Source organism: Cnephaeus nilssonii (assembly GCF_951640355.1).
Source record: "Cnephaeus nilssonii genome assembly, chromosome: 15".
NCBI lineage: Eukaryota > Metazoa > Chordata > Mammalia > Chiroptera > Vespertilionidae > Cnephaeus > Cnephaeus nilssonii.
In genome coordinates, this window is record NC_137086.1 from 2,384,276 (window position 1) to 2,398,108 (window position 13,833).

Genomic DNA, 13,833 nt, shown 5'->3' on the forward strand with positions numbered 1-13,833 from the left:
CCTCAGCGTCCACTGCGGCCGCACGCAGGGACACCTACGGCTCAGAACCTGGGGACCAGCCACACCCCGTCCACGGCTCTTCCTAGACAGGGCTCTTCCTCTCACGTCCAGGGGAGCACGGCGCAACACGGCAGACACGGCCTGGGGTGGCCCTGTGGGCAAAGCTGCAAGGACGCCAGCTTGGCAGCGCACTTGATGGCGAGGCTGCGGGCAGAGCGGCAGCACCCAGCAGCCGGAAATGCCAGGGGCCTGTGGCACAGCCTTATTCCTCACACAGTGGTCTGGAAGAGGGCGTCTGAGCGTGGAGGCCCACGTTCCTTCCACCCAGCGGCTCCTCGTGGGCATGGTCAGCGGTGGGTGCCCACCACACTTGAGCAACAATGGGATGTACTTACACATTGAACTGCGCACTTAAGGGTGGTTCAAATAGAGAAACCTGCCCAGCTGGTGAGGCTCAGTGGTTGAGTATTGACCTATGAACCAGGAGGTCATGGTTCGATTCCTGGTCAGGGCTCATGCCCAGGTTGCAGGCTTGATCCCCATTAGGGGATGTGCAGACGGCAGGTGATCAATGATTCTCTCTCATCATTGATGTTTCTCTCTCTCTTCCCTTCCTCTCTGAAATCAATAAAAATATATATTTAAAAAAATTAAAATGAAAGAGAACCCCTGCCCCCATGAAGGGTCAGGCCAGTTACCTATCTACCGCCTGGCGGTCTCCACTCCGCAGCGGCTGGGTTAGCAGGGCAAAGCCCGCTCAGGGGGCCAGTGTCGGCTCTGGGCTGGCAGTGCCGTGATGGAGCGAGGCTGGCCCGGGTGCCCACCGTGCCACCCCAGCTTCACGCGCACAATCATGCAAGACGGGGGGACGGAGGGAAATCCAACTGAGTCATCAGGATGTGCAGATCCGGGCAGGACCTGCACACGCGGCAGCCGCGAAGGAAACGCTCTTCATGTTTTTAAAGACTCAGTAGCCAGACACTCAGCTGGGACCCTGTTTCCTATTTCAGGACCTTTCCACACAGTCGTGCTCACAGGGACCTTCACAGACACGTCGAGGGGAAGGAACCAAAGAAGGCTTCTCCGGGCCTGGTCAGCTCCCTGGGCTCCCAGCGCTCAAGCGTCTTAGCAGGATCACTGGCTAGTGGAGGGCAGCCTGGGTCAGGGAGGACGACAGCGGGGGTCAGGGAGGACAGCGGGGGGCAGGGAGGACGGCGGGGGGGCAGGGAGGACAGCGGGGGGCAGGGAGGACGGCGGGGGGCAGGGAGGAGGGCCGGGGCAGGGAGGACAGAGGGGCCAGGGAGCGGTGGGGCTCCCAGAAGCTGCTCTCTACATGTGCCCTCCCACAGTTAAAAACAAGTAAAGAGCCTGGCCGACATGGCTCAGTGGTTGAGCGTTGACTTATGAACCAGGAGGTCAGGGTTCGATTCCTGGTCAGGGCACATGCCCGGGTTTGGGCTCAATCCCCAGTGTGGGGCGTGCAGGAGGCAGCCAATCCATGATTCTCTCTCATCATTGATGTTTCTTTCTTTTTTTTTTTTTTTAATATATTTTATTGATTTTTTTACAGAGAGGAAGGGAGAGGGATAGAGAGTCAGAAACATCGATGAGAGAGAAACATGGATCAGCTGCCTCCTGCACACCTCCTACTGGGGATGTGCCCGACCAGAATCTAACCTGGGACCTTTCAGTCCGCAGGCCGACGCTCTATCCACTGAGCCAAACCGGATTTGGCTCATCACTGATGTTTCTGTCTCCCCCTCTGAAATCAGTAAAATAAATAAATAAATCAATAAGGGGTGAAGAAGAATGTGTCGGCTCCAGGTTTCAGGGTTACCTGAGCCCATGACACCTGGGGCTCTCAGGTGGGGAGGAGTGTGGCCCCCAGACCAGGATGCTGCTATGGTTACCCATACAGATGGAACTCTAGCACATATTGGATCAAGTTCACCAAGGTGTAGGCCACTCTCAGCCCGAGAACCAGGACCAGGCCGGCCCCCCACCTTGTGCATGCACCTGTCACCTGCCCCAAAGCCAGGCCACAGGGCAGACCCATGGGGCACTCTGTCCCTCCCTCCCTCCCCCTCTCTGCGTTGGTTGGGACGGGCTTTGTGGCCCACACACCGGTCTCCTGGGACCTGAGGGGCTGGGAGTGGTTCATTTGAGGGTCAAGGGTACAGAGGATGATGGCAACCCAACAGCCAAGAGTTAGAAAGTGACACGAGCTGAACCCCGTGCTGGTGTGGCCCCGAGGACTCCCCAGGCGAAGGGTGAGCTGGCAGTTTCTTCATCGAATTGCGTGGGGTGCCTGCCGTGCAGCTCTCTGCGGAGAAAGGAGAACCCTCGTTTTTCCAAGGCGGCGCGGGAGCAGGAAGGCTGCGAACACGGCCTCGGGCTCTGCGCGGTCTGGAGCCTGCGGCCTGCACATCCCGGGACCTGTCGGCCTCCGTCAGCACGCGGGCCGATCCCTTAGAGGAAATCTCGCTCCTATTGGTTCCGTGCTCTGGAGAACCCGGACTGCTGTAACCAGGGTCCATACAAAATGCCCCTCTCCACAGGGGATGCGTTCCAAGACCCCCCCCCCCCGCCCCCGTGGGTGCCTGAGACCGCGGACAGCACCAAACACTCCATATGCTGTTTTTCCTGCAGATAAACCTCCCTCAACGGAGCACGTCAGGGCTCCTCCCTGGCACGTCCGAATTGCCGGCCCCACCGCCCTGGCGCTTTGGGGCCTCGCTAAGTAACATAAGGGGGACCTGAACACGAGCACCGGGAGGGGTACCGTGACAGCCGTGGAGACGCTGGTCAAAGGGTGACCACGTCCTGGTGGGACGGAGCGGGACAGCACATTTCATCCCGACACTCAGAACGCGCACCATGTAAAACTGATACATTGTTTATTTCTGGAATTTTCCATTTCATATTTTTGGACCGGGTGGACCACAGGGAACTGAACCCGCGGTAAGTGAGACTGTGGATGGGGAACGACAGTTCTGTGACTCTATCTCCATTTTACGCAGAGAAACCACCGCTCGGAGCTGTGGAGAGCCAGGCACTGCGGTCCATTAGTTCCGAGTCGCGTGTCAAGTGCCGCTCGCTGCTGTGAGAACCGGGCCGCGGTCCTGGCGCGGAGGCCCGCTGCGCGCAAGTTATGTCACCGGAACCAATGGCTGACGGTGCGTGACTATTGGTAAAGGTTCTTAATCACAACAGAAAGCAGCAAAAAACATTGACTGATTATTGAGATTTATAGCCACGCCCTTTTACATGTTTTTCAAATAAACCTGTTGTCATGGTAACCCTATTAAAACAAGATGCAACCTGGTTTAAAGAACCCGAGAACTAATTACAATAGTGCTTTATACTTCGTTACACCTTTCTTCTGAGGAGTTCAATGCACCTCACTCATTAGGCTCTATAACCACCCTCTGAAGTCTTTAGGGAACAGAGGTTATTAAACCCATTTTACAGATGGAGACACCGAGGCACGGATGGGTTAAATGGCCTGGCCACTGGCAGCAGCTCAGCCTCGAGCAAGTCTGGGCTAGGCCAGGCCTGCTCCTTCTCCTTCCTCCGTCTCCACTCAGGAGACCCGATCTGGTTCTGAAAACCCTCACCCTGAAAGCCTGCTTCCCACAGTGCGTCTGGGCTGCAGACTCTGCTGTCGTCTGTCTGCAGACAAGGCTGCCAGGCCAGGCCGCTGCCGGGATTCCCGAGGGAAGAGAGGCAGTGCCGGAGGTGCAGAGGGTGGGACCTGCCACTCCCCGTGGACTCAGCCTGCAGAGCCCACCCCCACACCCACGGGCCTTGGCGCCCACACACTCAACCTGATGCTCCCGGAGTGGTGGGGCCGCGGCGGGAACCGGCTGGCACCAACCTGCTCCTGCCTCCACCACAGGAGAGTCTGACCCTCTCCATCGGCCACGTGGCCGACAGGCTGTTCCTTGAACATCCAGGCAAAACCCCGCCCAGGCCTCTGCTCTGGCTCAGTGGTCCTCAAAGCGGGGCCCAGGTCAGCAGTGGCGGCTGTGATGATAGAAAGCTCTGGCCCCACCTCTGAGCCCGAGTCAGGCGGTTTACCAGCCCTCTGGGGGCTTCTCTGACCAGCATGTTCCTCCCCCAGGCATCCAGCTGCCGTCCCTTCCCGCCCCGCAGCCTTTTCTCAGTGCCGCTGTGCCCAGGGCCCCTCCCGACACAGCCTGGGGCCCAGGAGAACGGGGTGTCCTAGGGCGAGTAAGCAACCTATAGCCAACACAGGAGATGAGGCTACAGAGCCCCTACCTTTTACTTCACAGGAGCCTGAGGCGTCCCACCCTCCCCGCAGGGGGGCAGCGGGCGGAGGGATCCTGCAGCCGCGGCCAGATTCCCAGCAGGCCCTGCGCCTGCCCTTTTAGGAGTCCCCCGAACAGAAGCTCTAGACACCCTTCCACATTAAAGGACGGTGAGTGGAGAGGGGGGTGCAGAGGTGGGGGGCTGGTGAGAGACGCCGTGTCCGTTCCCGTGAGCCTCCATCTGTGCCAGGTGCTCCCCTCAAGTGCAGCCTCAGTCCGCCCTCGCCGAAGCACAGTGCTGGGCTCATGTTATGGGAGGAAGTGCGACTCAAGGTAAATAAACAGGCCAAGTTCACAGAGCGGGTAGGCCACAGGGCCTCCCCCCACCAGGCTGCTGGCTGCCAGCGCCCCAGGGCCCAGATGGATGGCCCCCCGGGACCTGGCGGTGCTGAGGCCCAGACCTGGAAGGGCCTCGCTCCGGAGCAGGCGCAGTCCCTCTGCAGCCTGCGCTCCACGGCTGGGCCCACACCAGGGCACACGCTCCCACGCCGCCGGGGGTGCCCCAGGAAGGGAGAGGGGCCCGGGAGCAGGCACAGGGGCGCAAGGGCCCGAGCCCAGGGAGGGCCGGGAGCACTGGGCCCGGGAGCCTGGGCCTCGGCCTGAAGGAAGCCAGGGAAGCCGGGCGCTGAAGCCGTCCTTTGGGAGAGGAGGTGCATGGGGGGCGGGGAGGGGACAAGCTGAAGGAGGAAAGCAGCCAGCACCAGGCACTGAGGGGGCGGAGGCCGCGGGCACCCCGACACAAGCTGGGGATAAGGGTCTTTCTGGTGACCGTCTCTGCGCGCGCACACACAGACACCGACATACACACACACACACACACACACACACCCGCACAGACACCGACAAACACTTTGTGGAAAAAAATCTACGTCTCAGACCACAGACGTGGACGTGGGAGCCACGCTGCCCCGGCCTGTGGAGCCAGCTAGTCTGCACAGAAGAGCAGGGACAGGACCGGAGAGAGGGGAGCTGAGAGAGCGGACCGAGAGGAGGCGGCGAGAGGAGAGCAGAGACCAGAGGAACGGGGACCCCGGGTCCAGGGCCAGGCAGCTACAGCTCCGCAGCCTGTTGGCTAGTGAACAGCCTACGGCTTCCCAGGCGGATTCCATCACCTACCACCCGCTGCCGCTCCAGGGCGCAGAGTCACACCAACACCCGAGAAACAGGAACCAACGTCAACTCTCAGATGAGCTCACAGAAAGGGTCTGTTTAAAGAAGCCGTTCATACACAAGTATTTATTTTTATGAATGTGTTCTCCAGCCGCTTCTCTCTATGCCGGTGAGAAACATAAAAAAGTCTGAATGTAATCTTGAGCTGAGTATAAAAGAATACCCCATAGCTTCCATTTCTTGTTTTAAGTTATTACCATTATTTTATATTCTCTTGGTATAAAAATACTTTAAAAAATCCCAAACTGATATATAGACCAGCAGCACACCTACCAGCATACTTACACACACACACACACACACACACACACATGCACACACGCGCTCACTCACACACACACACGTACACACACACATGCACACACGCGCTCACTCACACACACACACACATGACCAAGGCTGCACAGGAGCTGAGCCCCGCGTGCTTCCGGGGGTCCACGGTGAGAGGCGGGCCTGCCAGAGGAAGCTCGGGGACTGCTCAGCCGGCACTGTCAGCACAGGACCCCCTGGCCCTGGTCCCCGTTTCACAAGGTGGAACACCAACCACCTGGTCCACGTGACTGAAACTGGGAAAGGACGATCTTGGGGGAGGGGGGGGGGGCACACCTTTTGTGCCCGGGGACACCGCTCTGACCCAGAAGGCGGTTGGACAAGTTGCCAGTCTTGACCGTGGAGGCGGGAGCGGACCCCGTGCTCCACCGATGACGCCCGGAGGACGGAGCTGCTGAGTCCGCGCGGTCCGTCCCGTCAGGGAAAGGGCCGCCCTCGCTGGCGCCTGGACTTGAGGTGGCCGGCTGGGCGACGCAGCGCTTTCCTCTCCTGCCGGTGCATTTTCTCGGCCGCCTGCTGCTTCTTCTGCTGCTCAGACTGAAGGAGAAAACCAAATGAGAGGGGAAGAGCAAGAAAGGCCCACATCCCCTCGGTCACCCTCCGAATGCCAACAGCACGACCCCCGCTCTCAGCCCAGCCCAGCCGCCCGGGCACACGGCCTGGCGCCAGACTCCGCCCTGACAAACGCGGCCCTGGCTGCAGCCGCAGGACAAGGCCCACTGTCCCTGTCACACAGGAAACGCCACCCCCCGGGCGGGACAGGCGCCCTGACAGAGCCCCGAGCCTGGCTCTGCACCCCACACCGCGCTGCCGGACGCCCCGAAGGGACGGTCCCTGGGGAAGAGCCACCTCCAGGAGACAGCACCGCGCACAGAGGCCACTTCTGTTTACAAGCCGGACCACCGTCTTCAGACAAACCAGACTCCTGTGCACCAAAGCGCAGTGACCAGCCACGACGCAGCACGCCTTCACCAGCGCTGGTTCTGGGCTCTGGCTGCTTTCCAACACAGACACGGCCCTGACAGCCCGAGACCTGCTCCCACTGACCGAGCCTCCGGCAGCCCGCCCGCCCGCCGGCTGCTGAGAGGCGGCGTCCAGCGCTCATCACTCGGCCGAGCGGGCTCCTCCGCTCCCAACGGCCGCGCTCCCGCCTGTGTCCCCGCTGCGGTGAGGCTGAGCAGCTTACAGCACGGCCAGGGCTCGGGGTGCTTCCTGAGCCGGCAGGACCGCACAGACAGCCACCGCAAACACTGCCAGGGACACGAGTTCAAGTTGGAAACGGACGCCTGGGCGCCCGCTGGCCTCTGCCCTGTGTCTGCTCTAAAAGGGGGCTGCTCGGCCTGAAACGCTCTCACCCCGGACAAAAGAACCCCCTGGAGGCGGAGGGGCTGGAGGAAGGTGGTCGGTAGGTACACCCTCCGGTTCCAACACAGGCAGGTGCCGGGCCGATGCCTGGTCACCGCCGACCGCTCACCGCTCACCGCTGTGGGACCCGGGGCGTATGTGGGAGTTGTTGAGAGTAAACCCTAGGAGTTCTTGTCATGAGGAAAAAGTCTGCCTTCTTTTTTGCTTTTTATTATATGTATGAGAGATGAACGCTAACTAAAAAAAGTTCTTATATGGCAAGGCTGATGCCACCGAGAGCCACGAAGGACCAGAGGTCAGCGGGTAGAGGATTTGAACTCATTTCTTCAAAGAAAATGCACAGATGGCCAGTCAGTACATACACGATGCTCTACGCCGACAGCCTTTAGGGAGACGCACGTTAACACGACAACAGACATGACGACTATGGAAAAGACGACAACACACGTGCAGTGAGGGCGAGGAGACCCGGACCCTCTGCGCACGGCTGCTGGGCGCGCAAACGGGCCGCCACCTTGGAGAACAGCCTGGCAGCTCCTGGGAAAGTTATGAGTCACAATTCCACCCCTAGGTACACCCCCGAGCCCAACGGAAACACACGTCCACACAAAGCCTTCTACCCCAGGTCCCACGGCAGCGTTATTCCTCACAGCCAGGACAGGGGAAAGCCCACGTGCCCATCAACGGACAGATGGACAAGCGACACGTGTCCCCCGCACGATGAAGAGCTCCTCAGCCCCAAAAGGAGTGGCGTCTGCTCCAGCTGCCACCTGGTTCCCCCGAAGGCGTGGTGCGGGAGCCGCCGGCGCCAGAGGAAGCACCGTGTGACTCCATTTATAGGGAATGTCCGGGCAGACAAGTCCACAGACAGGAAGAGACCCGTGGTTGCCCAGGGCCGGGGAAACGGGGCAACATGAGTTTCCTTCCGGGGTGACGAGGATGTGCTGGAATTAGGTAATGGTGATGACCACACAGTGTGAACCCTGACCTGTATACTGTAAAAGGGTGAATTTTAAGGTATCTGAACGACATCTCAATTTTTAAAAATCAGAGGTAGAATCTTTGACATTCTCTCCCATTTGCTAACAAAATATATTAAGGGAAATCTACTGAATGAGAAAAAATACAACATCTGGTTTTACTCGTTAGTTAACAGCCGACATGGAAGCACCTGGTCCCCCTCTGACGTGGGCCAGGCCTCATGTGTGACCCTGAAGACGGGCTCTCAGGAACCGTGAGAACAGGACCCCAGCAGCCAGTCCCCTCTGAACTCCGACTCCTGGGCCGCTGCGCGGCGCTGTCACCAACGGCTCACTCGCCCTCCTTGGTCCTAAAGCCACAGAAGCTTCACGTCTTGCCCACGGCCCCGGGGGGCCAGGACTCTGCTCTCCACGGCTACTCTCGGGTCCCGGGGCCCAGAAACCAGCAGTGCCAACCTCGGGTCACGAGGACCCTGGAAAATCGCCCGGCGCTGCCGAAGGCGCGCAGGGTGCCCTCAGCCCTGGCCGCGGGGAGGGCGCCCACGGGCACGGCCTCCACCGGAGGCGCGGGGAGGCAGGCGAGGGCTCCACGGCACTGCCGCCAGGTGCCAGCGAGCCAAGAAGTGACGTCAGAAAACGACTCACCCTCTTTAACGTGAACGTCAGCTGCTTGCTGCCAACTGTGGTGTCGGACACATTCAACGTCCCATTTTTTGCTTCAAGTTTCAGCCGATCTTCTAGGGTTTTGCTGTGAGAGATTTGGGAGAAGGCACAATCATTAGCACTGTTTTGATTTGCCACTCGAAACAAGTTTAATTAGGAGTGATCACCTGAGGATAGCCCTCTCACACATGTGGCGATGAGGGAAAACGGCATTCAGTGGACAGTCAGTGGGAGGAATGGAGGCCATCCCGCATGCTCAGACACACAGTGACGGCGGTTAGAGCCCTCGGACCGGCCCTGGTCCTGCCCTTCTCCAGGCGCCTTTCCCCCTCCCACCGGAAGGACTGCCGGCCCACGGGCCCACACTTCCGTCCCCTTTCAGCTCTGTGCTTCCCGGCTCCTCCGGGCTCTGCCATGGTTTGCTGCCCTGCAACTCTCTCCTCTGCCTACTGAACCCTCCCACCACCTCTGCAATCCAGGTGGGAAACTTGAATTTCGTGCTAATTACGTAACATTCCCGTCCTCCCCACGGCCTCGGGGGGGCAGGACTTCTCCGCTCTACACGGCTACTCTCGGGTCCCCGTGGCCCAGAAGCCAGCAGTGCATGTCGTCATAATGTTTTACTGGAAAAATAAAAACGCTGGCCCTTTTTGTGAACTTGGTTTTCAGGGGAAAATGGAATTAAGCCTACAGAGAGACACCTGAAGTAATTTTTAACACCAGCACTAACCCGTCCGGAGAAAAGGCTAAAGCAACACCCTCTCATCCCCATGACGAAACTGGAAGAGGGAAGAGAAAAAGGAGAGAATATGGTTTTGTTTTCTACTCTGTTCCCTCCTCAAAATAGAAAAATACACTTCCCTTCCAACCCTCCCAGCACCAACTTGAAGTTGCATGTCCCCTTGGAAGTCAATCCTGAGACCTCGGTGGAATAGGGGGGGCGGGGGGGGGGAGCTGTGTGGAAGGCCCTCTTCCTGAGGGAGTCCGAGCTCTGACGAATGACCGAGTGCAGCTCGGCTCCTGCGAGGCCCCCAGACCGGGGTGCTCCGTGACAGCCCGAGCCCGTGTCTGATGCCAGCCGGTGAGCGCGCCCCGGTTTACGGCGCCTATAACGCTCTGACCTGCCCTCCTGGTCCAGTGTGAGACAGAGTGGTGAGCATAGAGCGGCCCTCTTTCCTGAGCAAGCATGCTGTAGAAGCACTGTTAAAGCACTTTTCATCTTTAACCTTCTTTACAGACTGACTAATCCTTTCAACATCCCGAGACAGAGGTATTTATCCTTTTTTTTAACATAAGAAAGATTTTACTCACATTTTTAAAAGTAAGTAAACACCAAAGAATTGACAATTTACACCAGATATAACCCTGATTTAGAAAAATAACTTCTCTGAACACAGGAAAAAAGGAAGAGGGGAAAGCCACGGACAGTTTAGAGCCAAAAGTGCGGAAGTGACTTTTCTTTACATTGGGAACTGTACACGCCAGACCCTCTGGCCTTTGTTCCAAGCGAGCTTTCTCGTGAAATGCAGGCTCCTGGGCAATCGTTAGCCTTTCCCTCAGACCATCCCGTTCCGTGGTCATTCTTCGTAGATCAGTGAAGGCTCTACCTCTTCCAGGCTCTACCCGCCGGAGGATGGCATGTGCTGTGTTGATTTAGGAGGCTTACAGCTTTTTATAATTTCTTGTTGAAGTCGAGCAATTTCTTCCTGTGCCTGTTCATAAAGAAGGAAGGTCTTGCCTCTCTCAGATGTAAGTCTTGATATTACCCTGAATTTCTGCCAAATGACGCTATTTTCCCAGCATGCATTTAAGCTCTTCACCGTCTCTTGTCTTCAAAAGCGCTACATCACAGTTTGTACCCCGGGAAGATGGAGACGGGCGTCTTGGACTCTCAGATCAACTTCTGATCATCTTCCTCAGATTTTGAGCTTCATTCCTGTAGTAATTTCTGTCTGCTTCTAAAGTCTTGACGAAGGAATCCACTCTGGAAGTTTTATTTTGTGCTTTTTCAGCCTCTAAAATTGTAGATCTGAGTCTTTTTATTGTATCTTCCAATACTATTACGTTATTTTGCTGGAAGTGAATTCACCCAGTCTCCCTGTGGCTTCCTCAGTGCTCCTTGGATGTGATATTCCAGGTCAGCTGCACTTCAAGCTCTTCCCGCTGACTGCTCTGAGCTGTGCGGAGCGGTGCACGCTGTCTCCAGTTAAGCTGCAGCCATCTTGTGTCCCTCAAGCTGCTGTTAAATGTCCTTCAAACACTTTGCTCCTTCAAGTTCCTTGTTGAGGGTATCCACCACAAAACTTTCCTCTTTTCTAGTTGCTCTGCTAGTTGGTCCATTGTAATCAATTCTTTACCAAGATGCTCATGTGGCTCGTTAAATTGTCTATCTGACTGCTTGCCACCTCCTCACTCTCAGGGGTTCCCGAACATATTCTTCCAAGCCGTGATGTGTCTGTTGGAGATCTCCCATCTGTGCTTTCAGTGTAGAGATGAGTTTATGCTGACTTCTCACTTCTTGTTCTCGCTGCAGTCTCCTGGTGTTTCAGTTTCAGAAACTGGAGTCCCCAGACCAAACCATGCTCTTTGTCGGTGACCTGGAGCTCCAAATCCGTCCTCGCAGCTCTCCGCCAGCCGTCCTTCTAGAGCTCACCCCTTCCCGACGGCACGGGGAGGTGAGATGTTACATGACCGGCCCCAGGCGACGCGGGGTTCAAGTTTAAGTCCCAGGTTCCAGGGTGAGGACTTCTGGTTTCCAGGCGTGTGTCAGACCACACTTGAATTATCAAGCTTTGTTCAGGAAATGTGTCCAGTAAGGATTCTAGATGACAAGCTTCCACATGACAAACGGCATGAAATTACGACTGACTTTGGCTTTTTTTAAAAAACAATAATTCAAAAGAGCAGTGTAAGCTGACTCGCCTCGCGTGAACTGTCAGCCTCAGCAGGTTCCTCGACCTGCTCATTTCCTCTCTGTCCCCAGAGCCGTAACCCTCCAGCCTCAACGTTAACAGGACAGGGAGGAACGATGGAGCCACGGAGACAAGGTGGCACACAGAACACACTAATTTGGGAAGAAAAAGGCTTTTCAAGTAAATGGTGGGCAATTACTCCTCCTTCAGGCATGACCTCTTCCTCCGCGGCAGGCACACACTCCGCTCTCCCCAGGTACTTGCGCTGCGCGCCTGCAAGGACTTGTCCTGTCTGCGGCGGGAGAGACAGGCGCTGGGGCCGTGGCAGGAGATCAGACACAGGGCCAGCGAGGAGCCTGCGCCATGAAAGCCTCTGCGAGTCAGCGGACAGACGGGGCTGCTGCCTGTGTGAGCTCAGAGACGACGGGGAAGCAGACAGACCCGGAGAGCGGCTACTGGAACGGAACAGCGCGCCTCCCGCCCGCCGCCCGCCGCCCTCCGCCCGCCGCCCTCCGCCCTCCGCCCGCCGCCCTCCTGGCGCTGCTGCCCTCCCACCCAGGCTTCAGTCTGCTGGCTGCGGGCTCCCCTGGAGCTGATAGGATTTCGGGGGGAAATCTCACTGTCACAAGATAGACCATCACCCCCTGAATGTGTGGGGATTGCCAAGCAGACAGAGATGGGCTTCAGAAGGTTGGAAGTGAGAAGAATTACTCAGGGCAGGATGGGGCAGGCACAGGGAGGAACCCAAATTATCAGTAGGGCTGTATTAAAGGAGAAAAGTGGGCATGAATTACAAAGGGAAATCGAATGAGATATTGATCAGAGGCCCAGGACAGCGGAACCACTTACTTGTTGGAGGCTTTACAGCATACACGCACTGATATTTCTTTAATTAAAACTGTGATTAACAATAATGCTCAACTGAGAGATTTTAAATCACTTTGCGTGGGAATGGACTAGAAGAGTGGAAGATATTCACAAAGGCAGTGCTATCGTCTGGCATGTAGAAAGGCGAAATTAACTCAAAATAAAAGCATCACCCTCTCTAGTCTACATCACAGGGAACGGAGAAATGGGATCCACAGATACACGGTGGATTTTAAGTATTTTAAAATGTAAGTACTTGTTATAAATACTGTACAGTATAACTATGACAGACAGGCACACGTGCTGTGAAAGTCACTGAAAACTCCATTTCGATGCTCTCAGCTTGCAGAGGTTGCGTCAGAGCCCCTGCCTCGTGGACTATGACTCCTGTTATCAGTGAGGGTAAGTCTGTGAAAGATTCCTAGAATCCACGTTGTTGCAAGTGGGGGAAACACGTTCGTAAGAGCGCAAAGTGCTCTAAGACTTTGGGAGGGTGATTTGGCCTTCTCATCACACACCCTTTTGTTGACCCAGGAAATTCCACCACTAGGTAATATACGCTAAATAAATTCTTTAAAAACAAACAAACAAGCCTGGCCAGCGTGGCTCAGCGGTTGGATATCGATCTATGAACCAGGAGGTCAAAGTGCAATTCCTGGTCAGGACACAGGCCCGGGTTGTGGGCTCGATCCTCAGTGTGGGGTGTGCAGGAGGCAGCTGATCCATGATTCTCTCTGATCATTGATGTTTCTATCTCTCCCTCTCCCTAAAATCGATAAACACAAATTAAAAATAAGTAAATAAACAAACAGGCCCCAAATGGAGTCACTTGTGCTAAGCCCCACCAAGACTTAATACTTGTGGCCTTAAGCCTGTTTTCACTGTGCTATTTATACTGCCAGACACCTCAGCATCTGTCCTTCCTCCTTTGACATGGAATTGGTGAACCCAAGATGATGTGGTGTGCCACGCACCTTCCTTGTTCTTAGACAGTGCAGAGCCTGCACCAGGGCTTGTCTGTCCCCCCGACCCCGGTTCAGGCTTCATCATTTCCAGCCGGAACTAGTGCACAGTGAGCTGGTCTCAGGTGTCCCATTTCTCCCTGCACTTTGTTCTACAACCGAGATATCTCACTGAAGGCTTCTGGGGACCCTTTGTGCCTCTATGTTTTTGTCTTTATTTTCTACAACAAGCGTGTGCTGCTTTTATTCCGTA

The 13,833-nt window shown here is 56.4% G+C and overlaps 1 protein-coding gene across 2 annotated transcripts in view; it reads right to left on the reverse strand.

Moving 5' to 3' along the window:
• Positions 1-13,833, reverse strand: part of NOL10 (nucleolar protein 10) — a 72,585-nt gene that overhangs the window by 4,564 nt on the left and 54,188 nt on the right. Inside the window, exons 20-21 of one of the 2 annotated variants that reach the window (XR_013814615.1) lie at positions 8,822-8,924; positions 6,108-6,368 (exon numbers count right to left, since the gene is read on the reverse strand). Coding sequence is in view for 1 of the 2 variants with exons in the window: in XM_079791793.1 (XP_079647919.1) it covers positions 6,249-6,368; positions 8,822-8,924 (223 nt within the window). In the remaining variant the exon portion in view is untranslated. Of the gene's footprint in view, positions 1-2,762; positions 6,369-8,821; positions 8,925-13,833 lie in introns of those variants that run through there. The other variant, XM_079791793.1, reaches the window with a different exon arrangement.